At 44.3% G+C, this 18,844-nt stretch overlaps 2 protein-coding genes across 2 annotated transcripts in view; both read right to left on the reverse strand.

Moving 5' to 3' along the window:
- Positions 1 to 72: 72 nt before the first annotated feature.
- Positions 73 to 10,347, reverse strand: LOC130381200 (E3 ubiquitin-protein ligase KCMF1-like). Its single transcript, XM_056588668.1, has 7 exons — positions 9,905 to 10,347; positions 7,865 to 8,032; positions 7,027 to 7,166; positions 6,463 to 6,564; positions 5,894 to 6,080; positions 4,262 to 4,646; positions 73 to 3,496 (listed from the first exon to the last, which is right to left on the reverse strand). Exons 1-7 carry the CDS (start codon positions 9,918 to 9,920, stop codon positions 3,193 to 3,195), a joined length of 1,302 nt encoding a protein of 433 aa, XP_056444643.1. The 5' UTR covers positions 9,921 to 10,347; the 3' UTR covers positions 73 to 3,192.
- Positions 10,348 to 10,474: 127 nt separating this feature from the next.
- itga1 (integrin, alpha 1) overlaps positions 10,475 to 18,844 on the reverse strand; it is a 42,068-nt gene continuing 33,698 nt past the window's right edge. The window contains exons 18-30 of the mRNA XM_056588029.1: positions 18,813 to 18,844; positions 17,741 to 17,817; positions 17,298 to 17,424; positions 16,885 to 16,965; positions 16,722 to 16,798; positions 16,450 to 16,539; positions 16,209 to 16,311; positions 14,785 to 14,901; positions 14,158 to 14,256; positions 13,968 to 14,072; positions 13,740 to 13,832; positions 13,409 to 13,522; positions 10,475 to 13,091 (exon numbers count right to left, since the gene is read on the reverse strand). The exon at positions 18,813 to 18,844 is cut by the window's right edge and continues 79 nt beyond it. Coding sequence (XP_056444004.1) covers positions 13,035 to 13,091; positions 13,409 to 13,522; positions 13,740 to 13,832; positions 13,968 to 14,072; positions 14,158 to 14,256; positions 14,785 to 14,901; positions 16,209 to 16,311; positions 16,450 to 16,539; positions 16,722 to 16,798; positions 16,885 to 16,965; positions 17,298 to 17,424; positions 17,741 to 17,817; positions 18,813 to 18,844 — 1,172 coding nt within the window. The 3' untranslated portion in view covers positions 10,475 to 13,034. The remainder of the gene's footprint in view (positions 13,092 to 13,408; positions 13,523 to 13,739; positions 13,833 to 13,967; positions 14,073 to 14,157; positions 14,257 to 14,784; positions 14,902 to 16,208; positions 16,312 to 16,449; positions 16,540 to 16,721; positions 16,799 to 16,884; positions 16,966 to 17,297; positions 17,425 to 17,740; positions 17,818 to 18,812) is intronic.

The following is an 18,844-nucleotide window of genomic DNA, read 5'->3' on the forward strand; positions in this document are numbered from 1 at the left end:
ATATTATATATATATATATTATATATATACACATATATATATATAAATACATGTGTTCCATTCTGTACAGTTCTTATATTTGTCTATGAATATTAGGCTATCTTTAATAGTATATTCTGTTTGAAACAGGTATCATGTTAAAAACTGTGACATCAACTGAAGAAAATGTGTTATGGGCCACCGGCAATACATACTATATGTAAATACAGTTTTATTTGTGCGATATTGTATAATTCATTGTGCTTGTTCATAACAACAGTGACAATACAATCCGTTTTCTTTCACCAAGGACTTTCTTTGAATCGTTTCTTCTTTCTGTTTTTTCTCTACAAAAATAATTCGAATTTTCCTCTCTTTTCTCCCGAGCGTAACGAGGAGTTTTTATGAAGATTTATTTTTGGACATACCTTCTATCTGCGTAAAAAAAAAAAATGACCCTAGGCTCCGGATCAATTTTGAAAAACAAAAAACGTCAGGATCTTCTCCTCTCGCCCGACTGACGTCTCGAGAGACACGTGGTCACTGTCTGGAAGGTCAAGGGTCAGCCACCTCTGACCTTTGTAGCCTAGCGTGATCCTCTTCAAGATGAATAACTGTGACTTTGCATCATGAATGGTAATATTATTTTGAATGTAATCTAGCAGGGTTGGGACCTTTTTTGAATGTAATTTATCTTTAAGGGGGCGGTTGGGGGACGATCACTTATTTCTTTGTAAATATTCAGAATAAGTTTTAATTTCTGTGCAGATTAAAGTTTTAATTACTATGTGAATAACAAACAAAAAAAATCTACAATGTACGAATGTGTGCGAGTGGGTACTGACCCTGAGTGTGTATGTATGTGTGTGCGTGTGTGCACACAAGTGCGCAAAAGTGTGTGTCTGTGTGTGCACTCTATTGGCAGATCTAACACTTCTGCTTTAATATCAACAAATTCTATCAATCAATTCTATGCTTTGTGCAAAATGTGAGTAGCTTATCCGCAATTAATGGAAATGTTCCTTGTAATACTGTGCATTTAATAAAGGTGGTATGTCTTACAAAACGCTGTGCGCATCTACAATCACTTTACCTTATTACGTCCCCGTAATATTCTTCCATGGTGGTTCGCCGACTGGAACACAAGTGCGGTAAGTGAGACGGCTGATCTAATAGATTGGGACCCCTATGGAAACGATCTTAATCTGAACAAAATAAGCCCCAATTAGGGTAGGGCTTTTTGAAAGTATCAGAGTATAGCCATGATAACAGGCCGTTACGGATAATGAAATCATGCAAAACACAGAAGTATACAAACACGAGGAAGTCTGCAGTGTCTTTTTAGAAGTCAAGCGTTATATGTTAGTGGTTGACGTATAGGTGGCACTCAACCACATGTCTGGTGGTCCGGCCAGTGACGGAATGTGGTCGGAGAGGTGTGTGTTGACGTTTAAAGGGACTCCATTATAAAACAAGGTCCACTGTTGATTGGCAATTAATCCAAAAGTACAACGATTTGGAACTTCATGGCCAAAAAAAACAAGATCAGTCATTTTTTTAACGGAGCCAGGATGGAGCAGAACAGTATTTTTCCACTCGCTTTCTGATCACATCTAATATAGCATTATCTAGCATTTATACGCACAGCAGCTGTGTTTCGGGTTATATAAAGCAGTTCAAAATATACCGTAGTGACATCAGAAGTGGGGGCCTCCTCTCGGACGTATGATGAATGCAGTTGGTACAGTCCACGTGGTAGGTTTATCTATCCGTCACACATCTCTGGGTGGACCGTGGACGATCCCACTTGTGACGTCACTACAAGATAATCACCAACACGCCCGGATCGATAATTCATATTTGGTACGGTTTAATGTCTATCAGCCAAACCCAACACAAACCAGTAAAATAAATAATAACGGAAAAAACATAACGGGTTTATGTTTTCCTCAAAGGCTTTGTTTGTTTATTTTATTCTAAATTTACAAGTTAGAAAAGTCCCCTCCTCTCCCTCCCCCATCTTAGAACTGTTATGAAAGTTAATGCAAAGATGTATTATACAACTTAGTGTACTTCATTTTTTTTTCTTTTTAGGGTAATCGTATAGGCATGGAGGTGGCGTGGCTCGGGTCAAGGCTTCAACAGATTGAGACGACAAACTGAATAAATAGAAAGTGCCATCCTTAGCAAGTGGGAGTCAAACCTCTCCATTCTACAAGTTAATAAAAAAAATCTATTAAAAAAACAAAAAAATATCCTTAATATGTGGATGGGGAAGGGGTGAGGGGTAGGGGGTGTGTGCGCACCGTGCCGTCGTGGAAGAGTGCATCGGCGCAAACTTACAGAAGATTGTGCGCTTGCTTTATAGCGACGTTACAAACCGTACGCGGACATATCCCACCGTTTGTCTTTGAACCGTCAACACGAAGAGTCACCACAGAGAAGCGTCGCACACACACAGAGACCGGAGACAGTCACCGCGGATGATCCACATTGTTGTGTTTCGTCGTGGATGACACAAAAATAACACCCCACACATGTTTCTCCACGAGTGCACTTTTCAGCTTGCGCGTTTAGTAACAGCGTCTTATCCATAGCCATGAATAAAAACAGAAAAAAAAAGAAAAACAGTTGAAAGCTTCCGGTAATTTTTCCATTTCGATGACATCTAATGTCACCTGTAAGCTGTGAATAACTGCATGCGGTGAAAAGGTAGACCCTCCGAGCACTTATTAATTAGGAGTGATAAATACATAGAGCAGCTTCCGCCCAGGGAACCGTTCCCCCCTCGCGCCGGGGGATGCGCGAGCATTCCTGTTTTGCATTGTCACAGGAAGCGCAGGTCTGACAAGTCACCCGGCCTCCAAAATAAAAGCCCTGTGGGGATTGATTATCGTGTTTCCATTCGATTCGTACATTGGCCCAATTCTCCCTCCCCCCATAACGCCCCGACAGTTCTTTCCACACTCCAAAACTGCCGTTTCTCGTTCTCACCGTCAAAAAATAACGCCCCCTCCTGGAGAAAAAAAAATAAATACAGAAAAACCATCCAAGAAAGAAAAACAACACAGAACCAAACACAAACCCAACCGGAAAAAAACAACAACCAAAACATAGGAACTAAAACTCAAACAATCTGCCACTCGCTCCTCCTCCCGTCACTGGCAGTGGCAGCACAGAGGACACAGTCTGCCCGCCGCCGCGCGGGCGACATCAAAGAGGCCGCGGCGGAGGCTCCGCCCCCACGGAGGCGGCGCGCAGGCCGCGCTCCCGCAGCTCCAGGCGCTCCAGCGCCACGTCCAGCGGCATGACGTCCACGCAGCCCATGGCGCCGAAGCCGGCAAAGTCTCTGCGGCCCCCCTCCTCCTCCTCCCCCCCCGAGGAGGAGGAAGAGGAGGAGGAGGAGCCGTCGTGCATCAGCGTGGACAGCAGCAGCTCCTGGACGAAGAGGCTGTGGTCGGCGCGCTCCGCCTCCGCCCGCTGCCGCTCCGCCTCGCACTGCTTGGGCTCGCATAACCTGGAGGACGGGGGGGCGGGTTACAGGCGCCGGAGGGGGTGTGTGTGGGTATGCCAAGTGTGCGTCTGTGTGCCAAGTGTGTGCTAAAGGCCGATATATGCTCTGTTTTAGACGTAACGCGTAAGCACGTAAGATACATAACCCCCCCTTGCGCGGTAAAATATCCCCCCTTACGTGCTTAAGTGCGTCGCCCAAAATTCCTGACTATGCGACTAAAACACTACGGCCCTACGCAGCTCGCAAAGACTGTGATTGGCCAGCTAACCACATCCTTTCAGGAGTCTCACATTTCCGGTTTTACAGCATAATAGCGCCATTTTTAAAAGGCAGTGACAGAAGCGAATGAAGAATTTTGAAGAAGGAGAAGAAGAAAACACAAGAACGAATTATGATAATTATAAATATAAACAAGCCAGCGATTTCCACTTACACGCCCACAGATTTGTTCGTTGCTCCCCCTACTGTTCTGGCGGAGAATCCCCTTGCAACACGCGCAATCCTTAAGGAACCTTAAAGGAACCGTAAATCAAAACTTGTCTAAAACAAGTCCCTTGTGTAATTACGTGCTTACGTCTCTGCGTCTAAAACGACCCTAAATCGGCCTTAAGTCTCTGTGCTAAGTGTGTGTGCTAAGTGTGTGTGTGTGTGCGCCAAGTGTGTGTGTGCGCTAAGTGTGTTTGTGTGTGAGTACGTGTGTGCATGCGTATGTGTGCCGCCAAGTGTGTGTGTCTGCCAAGTGTGTGTCGGGAGCCACGCCCCACTCACCGTGCTAACAAGAACTGGGAGGCGCCGTGGCAGTTGGCGTTGTGGTTGCTCTCCCCGGGGGCGTGGTCGTGGGTGAGGATGGCGGCGGAGGCGGCGGCCGGGTGCGGCGGGTTGGGCAGGGCGGTGGCGGCGGCCGAGCCGATGCTGCCCGGGTTGTGGTGGTGCCCGCCGCCGCCGCCGCCGCCGTGGTGGTTGTTGTTGTGGTTGCCGCGGCGCGCGGCGTGGCGCGGCCCGCCCGCCTCCAGCTGCTGCCGCGCGGCCTGCGCCTGCTGCCGCTCCAGCTGCAGCTGCATCTGGAGCTGCTGCAGTTGGGAGGCTGAGGGCCCCGCCGCGTTGATCTGCCCGCCTGCCGCACGCCGCACGCCCGACAGCTGGGACAGCAGCTCTGTGGGGGGAGGGGGGGGAGGGAGGGAGGGGGGGGAGGGAGGGAGGGGGGTTAGCACAGTGACACAGGCCTCTGCGTTGTCTGCGTTACGGCCTTCGTCACCAAACAGAGCGCTCAGCTGACACGGGGAAACGCACGGCGAGGAGTATTAAAAGGATCCATCGCGGGCGACCAGACTGAGTGGAGTTGACGGTCTCCGAATGGGCTGGCGCCTGAGCAACAAGTATACTGCCGGGAGTAAATAGTAGAGTAGCATCGCAGCTGATCTATCCATCCATCTAAAACACATGATAAAGCCTTGCCCATTAGAAGTTATTCTCTGACTCTCATTTAGAGGGGTTATTTATGGGACTAGAATATATTTACCACTAACAGGGCTGTGTTATGGGACTACGAATTTATTTACTACTAAAAGGGCCGTCTAATGCATTTATGGGCCTATATAGACTGCATTTACTACTAACAGCACTGTGTGATAGACTGTACTAATAGAGCGACTTAATAGGACTTTGTAAACTATATGAACTACTATCAGGGCTGTGTAATGACACTGCTTTAACTACTAGCAGGGCTGTGTAATGACACTGTTTTAACTACTAGCAGGGCTGTGTAATGACACTGCTTTAACTACTAGCAGGGCTGTGTAATGACACTGCTTTAACTACTAGCAGGGCTGTGTAATGACACTGCTTTAACTACTAGCAGGGCTGTGTAATGACACTGCTTTAACTACTAGCAGGGCTGTGTAATGACACTGCTTTAACTACTAGCAGGGCTGTGTAATGACACTGTTTTAACTACTAGCAGGGCTGTGTAATGACACTGCTTTAACTTACTAGCAGGGCTGTGTAATGACACTGCTTTAACTTACTAGCAGGGCTGTGTAATGACACTGCTTTAACTTACTAGCAGGGCTGTGTAATGACACTGCTTTAACTTACTAACAGGGCTGTGTAATGACACTGCTTTAACTTACTAGCAGGGCTGTGTAATGACACTGCTTTAACTTACTAACAGGGCTGTGTAATGACACTGCTTTAACTACTAGCAGGGCTGTGTAATGACACTGTTTTAACTACTAGCAGGGCTGTGTAATGACACTGTTTTAACTACTAGCAGGGCTGTGTAATGACACTGCTTTAACTACTAGCAGGGCTGTGTAATGACACTGTTTTAACTACTAGCAGGGCTGTGTAATGACACTGCTTTAACTACTAGCAGGGCTACAGACTTCATTAAAAGAGTACCTGCGATGGGGTCCATGGCCTCCCGGTTGCTGGGGGTGTAGGTGGAGCTCTGCGAGGAGGTGGAGGAGGACAGGCCCCCCGTGGAGCCGCTGGTAAAGTGCATGTTGGTGCGCCGCGCCCGGGGCCCGCCCAGCCCGCGGCCCGGGTGGAACATCCGCCGCACGTGCCGCACGCTACTGGACTCGTCGTGGGGAGGCGGTCGTTAAGGACTCGAGTCACGAACGCCACGGCAACGATTAGCGGATTTAGAAGCCGATCCGTCCTGACGGGCCGGTACATCGCTCGGGACGTTTATCAAGCACGGGTTGGGATCGATACAAAATGAATAACTGGGTTTTCATCGGCTGCTCGCCGGGCGTGGCCAGCTAAACGAGCTCACTTTGCCGTGTGGTGCCATCATTTATTGGATACACTTTATACACTAAAGCATTAATCAAATAAATAATTGATGCATTAATGACTTGAGTTGCTGCCCTAATACAGTGCCTGGCTTATGGGGGGGAAAAAGAAGAAGTCAAAGCATCTAGTGGGCTTCAGGCGCATCAGCAAGCAGCGCACAGGAAGGATATCACATCTCTGGGCGCCCTGTGCTCCAGAGTGAGATGGGCGGTGAAGTCATCGGTCACATGGTTGGGGTCCCCTCCTGGCAACGCTGCACATATGGGGCAGATCTAAAAACGAGAGGGAGAGCGTTAGAGAGACTAAGAGAACGCGTTCAGTCTAGGGTGGGAGAAATGTTCCTTCAGAGTGCGCTGAGGCACACTGAGTAGCTGATACGGAGGAACAGGGAGGATCAGTGAGGTTGAAGCAACTAGGTCTGAGGCGAAAGGCGTATTAAATGTCGAAATATAGACCGAGCTCAGTTTACATGCACACAGAGTGTACGTTAAAATACTTTTAAGTATTTTAAAATATACTCGCAGTTTAGCATTTGTCCATTTCACAGACACAAACCTCATTATAAAACGCAATAAAGTAATTAAAAAAGGAATCTAGCTACAAGGTACAAAATGAATCCAAACGGGCTCTATTCAAACATTGAGATAAATTTCATTTGAGGGGGGGAGGAAAAGAAAAAGGGATTTAACATAGTATTGTGTGGGAGTATGGCAGTCCCGGGTCAGAGTCCTCACCACTTCGGTGGAGGTTTCTGCGTGCTCAGAGGAGACGTGCTCCTGCAGGGAGGTCTCGGTGTAGCCCATCCTCCCGCAGTAGGGACAGGTGAAGGACTGGGGCTGCTCCACAGAGAAGTTGTCCCCTCCGTAATACAGGTCTGGACGAGAGAGGGACACAAGCTCGTGGGTTTATCACCCCAGCCCATTTGAAATAATAGATGTATGCGATACATTGGCGGTTGGCACATCATGACAGAACAACATCTGTCATGGTTTTCCAATTTGTGTGCATGGCTTGGCAGAAGCTTAAACTGCCATGATTATGTTCTTGGTTTTTAATTTTTCTCCATTACCCAAATACAAGATTGATAAGAATAGTTTAGCCTTTAATATTTACATATTGTTGAAATTGAGTACATGTAACACACGCAATTAGATTTATGTGTAGAGTATGTAGCGTTTCTATGAATGGCATATAGCCGAATTGGGCAAAGATTCATCAAAGCAAAGTATTGCAGAGGAAGGGCAGATAAACGACTAAATGATATCAGTGACCATGAAAAGTCGAAAGAACAATCCTGAGAATTTCTAGTCTTATACAAAAAGTATAAAACAGTTACTGATGCTTATGGCATATTCCATAGTAAGAGCACTTTAGGAAGGGCTCTTATTTTACCACAGGTTTGACGTTGGTTAGCCTTTGCAAGCCATTTTAAACCTTACCGACCTTAGAGACATCCCAAGTGGCAGTGTCCCACCCGGTTGTTGGGAGGACACTGCCAGTTTAGGCCAGCAGCAGCCACAGTAAGAGACGCGGCCACTGCTGGTGCCATGCTACGGCTAGCCAGGCTCTTACCGTAGTCTACCCTGGTGAGTATGCACTGCATGGGGTGCTCTGCGGTGTGCCTGGTGGTCGTAGCACCGCCCTCGTAGCATGAAGCACACAGGTCGTAGTCGTAGCAGATCAGACACTTGAAGCGTCTCCCCCGGAAGTTCCCTTTCAAACATGCATCGCAGCTCACACCTGCAGAAGGACAGACGACGAGAACATGTTCAGTGATCCGATGCTAGGCTGTGAAAAAACATTATGTGTGGGCTGATACACAGCGATATGCTCTTAACATTTAAGAAGTTGCAAGCAATAAAACGAAAGAGCAGATCGTTTATGGGTATGTTGTTTAAGCTTGCGTATTGGACTTCAAGACTAGTATAACTTTCAACAAACTATTTTAGCATTGATTCTACCAAAAGTCTATCTATATGTCCATCAGCACTTTAACAGAGCTGTGGCAATCCAAGGAACACTGGCAAGTTGTCCTGTTAATCATCGGTTTGTCCTTATTGGTTAGCTGGCAATGCATTTAGTGTGAACACAGTATGGACTCATTTAGCTCAAATATAAAGTAATGGAAAACCTTCTTGGCCCCTGGGGTTAAATTGTTCACTGGTAGTTAGCCTGTCAAGGCCTAGCACTTTGTGTCTTGAGGACATTCATTCTCTTTACGCAAGTAAAACAAGTCTACCTCACCTGACAGGACCTAAAGATATTGAACTAGAAGCATTAATAACTAACAGAGCTGAATCATGATATGTATGACAAACAAACAGAATTAAGTCCTGGTCAACTCGAAACCTTCTTTCCTGGTACACATCACAACCTACTGTTGTGGTAACGTTACACATCAGAGACTACTGTCCTGGCAACGTTACCCATCAGAGCCTACTGTCCAAGTACACATCAGAGCCTACTGTCCTGTTAATGTTACACATCAGAGCCACTGTCCTGGTAACGTTACACAGCATAGCATACTGCCCTGTTAATGTTACACATCAGAGCCTACTGTCACGTTAATGTTACACATCAGAGCCACTGTCCTGGTAACGTTACACAGCATAGCCTACTGCCCTGTTAATGTTACACATCAGAGCCTACTGTCCCGTTAATGTTACACATCAGAGCCTAATGTCCTGGTAACGTTACACAGCAGACCCTACGGCCCTGTTAATGTTACACATCAGAGCCTCAGCCTACTGTCCTGTTAATGTTACACATCACAGCCTACTGTCCTGGTACCGTTACACAGCAGAGCCTACTGCCCTGTTAATGTTACACATTTGAACCTATTATCCTGGTACACATCAGATCCTACTGTCCTGGTAGCGTAACACATCAGAGCCTACTGTCCTGTTAATGTTACACATCACAGCCTACTGTCCTGGTACCGTTACACAGCAGAGCCCACTTCCCTGTTAATGTTACACATTTGAACCTACTATCCTGGTACACATCAGAGCCTACTGTCCTAAGGTTATGGTAGCGTAACACATCAGAGCCTAGTGTCCATGGACAAATCAGTACCTGCAGTCCTTGAGCCCATTAGAACCTACTGTCCTGGTATACAAGAGCCGAACAGTCACTTTTAACTGCGGAACTACAGCGGACTTATTTGCGTTGTCATACGTTAGCTTGTCCGCTAGCCTCGGAAATGTTCTTGGTGGTGGCTCAAGCTATGGGCTAGCACCGTTAACTCAGGATAAGTGCTAGCAGCACCACCGTTAGCTCAGGCTAAGTGCTAACACCGTTTGCTCAGGCTAAGTGCTAACAACGTTAGCGCAGGCTAAGTGCTAGCTCTGGTAGCTAATGATCCTGTAGAGAAGCTGGATGGAGTAGACTAGAGACACCAACCGGGACAGCACCGGTTTGTAATGACTATGATCATAACGACTTGGAAAATGATCATGATAAGGATAATGTCCACGATAATAACACTTCTATCTGTTGCCAGACGGCTCGTTTTAGAACCAGCCTCGTATGACCGGTGGTCACAACTACGAGTCATGGACTAACGTTATAGCTCGCGATTGCCGAGCGGCCACGTTACCAGGTTACACTCACCCTCATGTCGGGACATCCTACAGCCGGAGACACGGCGCCCCTCGGCTCTCCAGGATGAGAATGAGGAATACGAAGCTGTTTGGAGGTACAACTCAAAGGCGGGCTACCTCGCCTCCTGTCTGGCAAGATGGATCCCTTCGCTTCCCCTGCCGTCTGTCATCTAAAGTACTGCGAAGCGACACTAGGGGGGGGTGTTTACGGGACGCTGCTCAAGATCGAGTGTATTATGTCATTTTTCTAAGGAACTGTCTGCTATATGGGCAGCTGGGCTGGGCTGATGCCCCCCCCCCCCCCACACACACACACACACACAGGAGGACCCTTACTAATGAAAAATAGGGCTATACACAATACTCACACAAACAAACAAACTAATTATTGCAACATACACAAAATGGCGAGTTGGAGAGGAGTGGAAGAACCAGAGTGAAAAGGAATGCTGGAAAGGGAAATAAAAAAAAGCAGGCAAATGGTATTTGCTAACAACCCTAACATAAATGCCCACATTTTCCCAAAACCCTAACATAAATGCCCACATTTTCCCAAATCGTAAAAATCACCACATACATAGTCATAAAAAATCTTTATTTTTTTCTGCATCAGACTCAGTTCAGTTTTTTCATGCTGATGAGAAAGCATGACAAACCAGTGCATTACAATGATAACTTCACAGCAGTGTAGAGCATTGGGAATCTCAACAATAACATTTGGCTTCATTCTTAACCTGCTCTTCCACAGCAAGACCTTTGCCTTGAGGCATCTTAGCCCACTTTGGCCACACACCGTCCCTAGAAATGCTACATATTCTACATGTATATTTTATATGTGCTTGATTTCAACAGTGGAAAGTTAAACTTGAATTATCTTATAAAATTCAGTATTAAAATAATGGCTGTCTCCTTCTTGGATTTTGGTTTTAACTGTTGAATATCGGTATCGAAGAATAAAACAAGAGAAGGGTTTAAAACTGAATCACTACCAAAGATCATAAAATTACTTCACCGAAGTTTCACTAACTGCAAAGCTGTGCAAACAAACTGACTGATAAATGGGGTTGTGTGCCAAATATAAAGTGATTTGTGTCATTAAAATGTAAATCTCTGCGACGAGAAGATGTGGATCATAAAACAACAGCTGGTGAACAGTGATAGATAATTATCAGAATTTACCTTACACATAATACAAATAATGTGTATATGTTGTTCATATCCTTTATAGGTAGGAATACTCTTTGCTAATCCATAGCACACATATGTTTTGCTCTTTTTGTTTTGGTCAATCAGACTTGGACATGATATTCATTGAAATTAACAAACGTCACAAATAACACATACCGTAAATAATATAAGATGATGGGAAATAGTGGAATCACACCCTCTTCTTCATTTATCTTTGACTACAGAGTTAACATAATCAGAATTTGTTATCTAAAAATAAGAATGATATTTACATAGTTTTGTAGCATGTGAAATGCTTTTATCTGCCTAACAAGTCTTAATCATCATTCTTCATCATTCTCTTATCATGGTGTCACCCGAGCAATATCTGTTGGTTTTCAGGAAGAAAAAGTCTGTGAATAAGTCGTAAAAAAAACAGTTTTGTCTTAAATAATGAGTTGTGGCAAACACACTTTGTACATTTAAAGCTTTACATATTTGAGCGTCCATTTGCATTTACAGTACAATCAAAGATATATATATATTTTCAAAGGTGCAGTCTGTTGGCTATCTATATCCCAAGTAACCAAAACGATAATTACAGACAAAGTTAATACAAGATTATTAATATTTTTTCCTGCTTTACAAATCAACTTAGTTAAAATGGTATAAAAAATAAAAGCATACATTCTGCACCTTGACTTTGTGAAAAAAAAAACGTTGTGAAAATCAGTGTAGAAATCCAACATTAGGAATAAGAGGATGAGGAATTCGTCATATTTAAAATGGCTATCCTTAAGGAATAAAATATGTAAAAGGCTGAAATGAACAGTGTTTCAATTAAAATAACAAAGCAAACCTCTGTTTAGTTTAGGACATTGGTATTTTACATGTATAATTTAGTTTAGAACATTGGTATTCTACATGTATAAATGGTATTCTACATGTAGCCTTTACAAATCACCAGATAAATGTTTGATCCATTAAACCCACTTAGCTTACATATAATTTCTCAGAATAATCTCTTTGCTGTTGTTAAGATAGCAACATAATATACATATATAAATCATTTTAAAACTGTTTTTGAGGGTGGATGAGTTAAAAACCTGAGTATGTGTTTTATTTCAATAGCAGTTTAGCTAATTAGATGTGCATGCAACTATTGGTGATATTAGTGCAACAGCTATATCTTTACGAGCAATGTGGTTTGTCAAAGCGGTTCTTGACACCCACCAGCTACATCTCATCTCCCCTTGTATACTTTACCATTCTTGCCTAATTTTAGAACTGACCAGAGGTTGATGGTGAGAGTAAATGCTGACTAAGTTTCAACAGCATCTTCAAATAATAGGACAAAAAAAACAAACGTGTATTTAGTCCGGTGACGTGAATCTGCGGGGAGACTACGACATACATTTCTTTTTTAATCTTACCAGACCATTGGGATTGTCTTTATATGGCTTTTGTTCGAGGGACACCACTCCTTTGCCCAGGCGTGAGTGAGTGGAAGTAGTCAATCGCCTGTACAGTCTGTGTCGGTCTAAACACCAGTGAGGCAGATGTGTGACTTGAAGGAGACATATACCACCAGGTGTGAGTGTGATTAGCCTTACAAGCCGTTTCAAAAATCGGCCCAATATGACATCACTAGTGGGCGTGTCCACCTAGATGTGTGCTGGATAGATGAGCAACGTTTACTTCAGTCCACTGGGAAGGCTTGTAAACCGATCTATCCAGCTCAGATCTAGGTGGACACGCCCACTAGTGATGTCATATGGGGCAGATTTTCAAAACAGCTCGTAGGCTAATCCCACTCACAGCTGGTGGTATAATATGTCCCCTTTAAAGCATGTTACGCAGTCCGTCCAGCTGCTGATTTTGTAGGCCTACTTCCATTGTCTGTGTGGCCCGGTAACCTTGGCCCACCGAGCTGCTGACACTGCTGGTGCTAAGTGCTGGCCTCTGGTCACCCCTCAGTCCATCATGTCCTCCTTCCTGTCCTCCAGACTCTTCCTCTTGAAGAAGTTAATCTGGGAAACGCAGACAAACCCAGTTACCGAACCATAGACGCAATATATCCTCATTGCATGCAATCAAGAATCTTTGATAAGCTGTTGTTTCTAGAGTACCTCGAGTATTTTCAAATTTTTGTAATTCAATACAATCATTTAGAAGAACTTTGGGTTTGATGTGTATACCCTGGCATACACTTTAACCAGTTTAGCTCAATTGACAGACCATGGTATTGTTGAGGCTCAGAATATATGCACTTGTGGTACTGAAAGGGCCATATATTATATACATAACGGTATACGCATTATTTATTATTATTATTATTTATATTTACCTTCCATAGTCCGAAGATGACTAGTGCAAGGATAAGCAGTCCCATCAGGATGCTGATCAGGATGATCCACCAAGGGATCCCTCCTATAGCCTCCTTGGACACCTGGATTTTCACCTGGAACCCAGGTTAGCAGACACGCGAGAACACACACATTAAACACACAAACACACACACGTGCGGATGCAATAGACACAAATATATATGGTGTGTGTTTACTTAAAAACAATAATATATCCTTTTTTTTTTAAATCAAAAACCAACACTTATTTTTGAGATAACAAAGACATAAACACCACACTGTGCTTGTAAGTGGAAGAAAACCGTTACTTACATTCCGGGCATTGTGGTCACTGGTCAGCAAAAATAGATGATCCCGGACTTTAAGGGTACCATTCACCATCATGTATAAGCTGGAAAACTCAGCCTTTAAAGCAAAAAACAATAACGCTTCAGAACTCAGGAGGAGACATTGAAAGACAAAAAACGTCTATAAAATATATCTATTATATATTTCCCATTGATGATTTTTTTTTTTTTACATGTGTAAACATCTGCTTACCTTGATAAAAGTGGGTTTCCACACTCTAAACGTGACGTTGACCTCACTGGTAACGGCCTCAGAGATCATGCAGTCAAAGGACCTACAAGGGATGGTCCCACAGCTCTGTAACAGTGAACCAGGCATGTTGGTCAAAAGAAAGACAACATGCAAAGTGTACTTCATTCATGTAACCAGACAAAGGACTCACCACAAGGTAAGCGCTCAGTGATTCTTTTGATGTTTTGACCGTATGGGTCTTAGAGCCGATCTTTTCTGGGTTGATCTGATCGTCCGCATTACATTTGATCTGTGAGAGGGAGAGCGAGAGAGACAGAGAGAGAGAGAGCGAGAGAGAGAGAGAGAGAGAGAGAGAGAGAGAGAGAGAGAGAGAGAGAGAGAGAGAGAGAGAGAGAGAGAGGAAGACACAGAGAGAGAGAGAAAGCGAGGGAGAGAGAGAGAGAGAGAGAGAGAGAGAGAGAGAGAGAGAGAGAGAGAGAGAGAAAGACAGACAGACAGAAAGGAAGACAGAGTGAGAGACAGAGAGGGAGAGAGAGAGAGATAGAGAGAAAGGAAGACACAGAGAGAGAGAGAGAGAGAGAGTGGGAGAGAGAGAAAGAGAGAGAGAGAGAGAGAGAGAGGAAGACAGACAGACAGACAGAGTGAGAGACAGAGAGAGAGAGAGAGAGAGAGAGAGAGAGAGAGAGAGAGAGAGAGAGAGAGAGAGAGGGAGAAAGCCCTGATCAACACCCAAAAACATTGAAATGCGTATCATCGCCACGTCAACACAGACGTGTCGTGAGCGCGGGATGTACATGTGTTCACGCATGCTGCGTACGTGGGGGCTGTAGGTGACATGGGTGAGGTAGAGGAGGATGTTCTCCATGGTGGACCGGTAAGGGTAGGTGATGGTCAGCTTCAAGGGAGGGGTGGTCACCTTCAGCGCCTTCTCCACCTGTTGGGGACAGACGGTGGATGCAGATAACATGGGAGATGAGAGGAGAGACAGGACTGGGCACAGCTATGAGAGATTTGGTAGAGGTACAAATAGGTCACGTTCTCGATAGGATTCTCTGTCCACTGCATGGTCACCAATTCATTCATTCCCAATGGCTACTATTAACATCCAACGTGACTTAAAGGGATTTTCTTTCGGTTCATGACTGTGGAGTGTGTGTGGATGATGGCTGGTTTAAACAGCCTCACCTGGCCCGAGTCAGACTGATTGAACTCAGTTGCTGGGTGGAGCTGCACACCGGTTGCGCATTAAGCAAACAATGTTGCAACCAATTGAGCAATGAGTGTGCACAGGTTAAACCAGCCATCACGACACAGACAAAAGGCAGATTCATACCTCCGGATCAGGACGGATCAGGGAGTACCCTTCATGCCTCCGTCCGGTTTCAGTGTTGTTATGAATGTTACCAGTACATCCTATAGAGGGCAGTGACTGTCGTGTCGCAAATTACCGACATCGACATTCGCAAACATGGCATCTGTAGAGGAGATGATTTTGCTTTGTGTCATCCGAAATCGGCAAAAAAAAGGCGCAAAAAGAGTATGTGGCATGTGACACCCCTCACCAACCCGCAGATTCTCTCCTCAAAATGTTGCGCCATTTTTAAATGACCAGTTACAACTCATTGCCAAAGCAAGCAGGCAAACAATAAAATAAAAAGGTCAGGTATATAGTATAATATAAGTTTAAAACGTTAAATACAATATATATATATACATATCAGATATTATACTACTCTCTATCTATTTTCGCGATTGGTTGGACTTCTGACTCTATACTGCCGCCTCTAGTTCCGTTGGTATTGCTCCGTTTCTCCCGGAGCACTCCGGATTCGTAAGCTCAGAGGTGACCGACCCACTGACGGACGAAACGACCTCCGGGACCGGACGAAAAGGGTTCCTATCCGTATTTACCGTAGGGTGTGAATGGGCCTTAAAGGAGAGATCTCCTGTATCAGTACATGGATGATCATTGTATGCAAACATTTCAAATAACCGGCTTTCAACACCAACACCCTGTATATCCTTGTCTGGAGGGGCCCAGTAAAAGTCACCCATGTAGCATGGACATTGTTACAATGACATTCAGCTTCACCTTACAGGTAGACAGTGGGTCCACCTTTGGGCTGGGCCAGCGAGACCAAAGTGATCGTTCGGGCACCGATTCTTAATAAGGTGTGTTTGGTTTTCATGAATCGCATATAAACGTGGAGTAGCGTTAATAGGGATCCCTTCGTCCTATACCTTGTATGTTATGGTGAGCTCCTTCCCTATGGCGCTGGTGTAGTTGAAGACGGCCGGGTACTGTTCGCCCTCCTTATATACGATGTGATCGTCCTTCGGCCTCCTAAACAACATACAGAGGACGGCTGTTACAGTTTTGTTCAGATGGGATTTCTTAAGGTGCAGAGTTAGGCGTGAGGGTGCCTACAGATTAGGCTGTGGACAGCAGAATCGATAGGATTTCTTTTTCTCTGCTACTCACACTGAGAATATGAGCCCGGCTTCATACTTGACAGGGATTTTGATTTTCACCATGTTGTCGCCCAAGGTCGAAGGGGATTCGTCACTATCGCTGTTGTGGGGAAATTTGTAATGTACTTTATATTACCTGTTATCGCCTGTTTATCACAAACTATGTATTTTTTTTCCTATAGACAAAGAAATAATTGTGTGTTTGTGCTTCTTTGTTTTATTCAACTGTATTTTTGGCATGATGTACAGAAAGTCGAAGGGATAATATTATAAAGCTCTCACCTTGTAGCAGTTACGTTTATTTGAATCTCTGCTCCAATATGCTCAGGGGTGACTTCAAACGTCAGTTTAAAATGCTCCTGTGAGATGTGGCAAAATAAAAGGTTCTGTAAGCATAATGCATTCTGGGTCGCGGTGGATGTGGTGCACAAGGAGACTACCAGACCTCTGCGTTGCTGGCCAGGAAGGGGTACCCCACAGCACACTCTAACCGAGTGTGGTTCAGATTGCACTCCTTGATGTCAGGCTGACAAAACACAAAGTGAAACGCATCATGACAAGATGATTACAAAGAACATGCTTAAAGGGGCCCCTATTTTGACCACCAGGGGACACTATAATGAACCATTACGAGCCATTTCAAAATCTAAGAAACCCTTTGTGACATCGCAACGTGGAAGTGTTCAACTGGCTATAATATATATTTGCATGGACACTCCCATTTTTTCTTTCACAAATGGCCATATTTGAAAATGGCTTCTAAAGGCTCAACAACATGACCCCCATTGGAAAGATAATAGGCCCTTTTAAACATTGCTGCTTTAGATATGATGCAGACAAGACAAATGAAATCCTCACCTCTACTTTGACATAGTTGATGTTCTGGCTGAAGTCCACTACAACCTTGGTGTTGTATGCATTGTCTTTGCTGTTTTTAACATCAACAGACACAGTAATCTTCTCCTTGTAGACTTTAATCACCATTCTGAAGAGAAGCGAGGATGTTATATTGTCAATATTTAAGTCATTATAATTCAAATGTGATTCATATTTTCTGCCTCAAGGGGGCAGTCATATGCTATTTTAGTCAAGTATGGCTGGAGATAATAAATCATTAATATCACAATAACCATGCGTGGTTTTACATGTCCCTCATGTCTCGTAATTCAATAAGAATTCATAAATCCATTCCATGCAGATACAAATACCATTTAAAGACTATAAACTGTAAAAATTAAATTATGGCCCAGCCCTACACATCGGCAACATTATGTGAGAAAATCCATAGAGATAACACTCACTTATTGACACTTGGCTCTGCTTTAAGAGACAGGTCCGCAATGCACTTCCCATCTACTCCGCAGTCCACTACAGGAATCTGAAACACATCATTCAAGCAATATTTCCTTATATTTCAACAAAAGTAAAAAAAACATGTTCTTTCCTAACTGAATTTTTCATAATAAAGGGTGCAACCATAGTAATAAATATATAAATCTATAAATCTATATATTCATTATATAAATATATATATATTTCTTTCTCTCTCTAGGTGTGCATATCGCTTTAAGGGCCTCTTCCAAAAACCGTGGCGGTAACCATTTACTAGATCACATACTAACTCTTCACAACAATTATCTGGCAACACTTAATTTTCTTGTTGTCAGGGCTCACTATGTGTGTGGGAGTTTCCTCGTGTGGGAATGAGCCTGTAACAGATAGACTCCGCACTGCAGGATGGTAAACAGCTGCTGTGGATTTCAGCACCTTAGGGGAAGTGTTTAGTGTGTTGGAATATTCCCATATTCCCAGCGTAGTTAAGATGCTTGGAACAAGAACATTATGTTTGCACTCATGGGTTTGAACAACAGTACATTAGCAGTTTGGGGAGGATGGTTGGATTGCTGTTTCTTTTGGAGTCAAATAGAGAGAGAGAGAGAGAGAGAGAGAGAGAGAGAGAGAGAGAGAGAGAGAGAGAGAGAGAGAGAGAGAGAGAGAGAGAGAGAGAGAGAGAGAGAGAGAGAGAGAGAGAGAGAGAGAGAGAGAGGCAGTGAGAGAGAGAGAGAGAGAGAGAGAGAGAGAGAGAGAGAGAGAGAGAGAGAGGCAGTGAGAGAGGCAGTGAGAGAGAGAGTGAGAGAGAGAGAGAGAGAGAGAGAGAGAGAGAGAGAGAGAGAGAGAGAGAGAGAGAGAGAAAGCTAGATAGAGGGCCAATAGAGAGGGCCAGAGAGAGAGAGGGGGAGGGAGGGAGAGAGAAAGGGAGAGAAAAAGAGAGAGAGGGCCAGAGAGAGAGAGAGAGAGAGAGAGAGAGAGAGAGAGAGAGAGAGAGAGAGAGAGAGAGAGAGCGGGGAAGAGTGAAGGATATAGTTATCTTACAGTCTTGTTGATGGAGGTAGGCAGGTTCGCGT

The sequence above is a fragment of the Gadus chalcogrammus genome, chromosome 4 (assembly GCF_026213295.1).
Source record: "Gadus chalcogrammus isolate NIFS_2021 chromosome 4, NIFS_Gcha_1.0, whole genome shotgun sequence".
Taxonomy (NCBI): Eukaryota; Metazoa; Chordata; class Actinopteri; order Gadiformes; family Gadidae; genus Gadus; species Gadus chalcogrammus.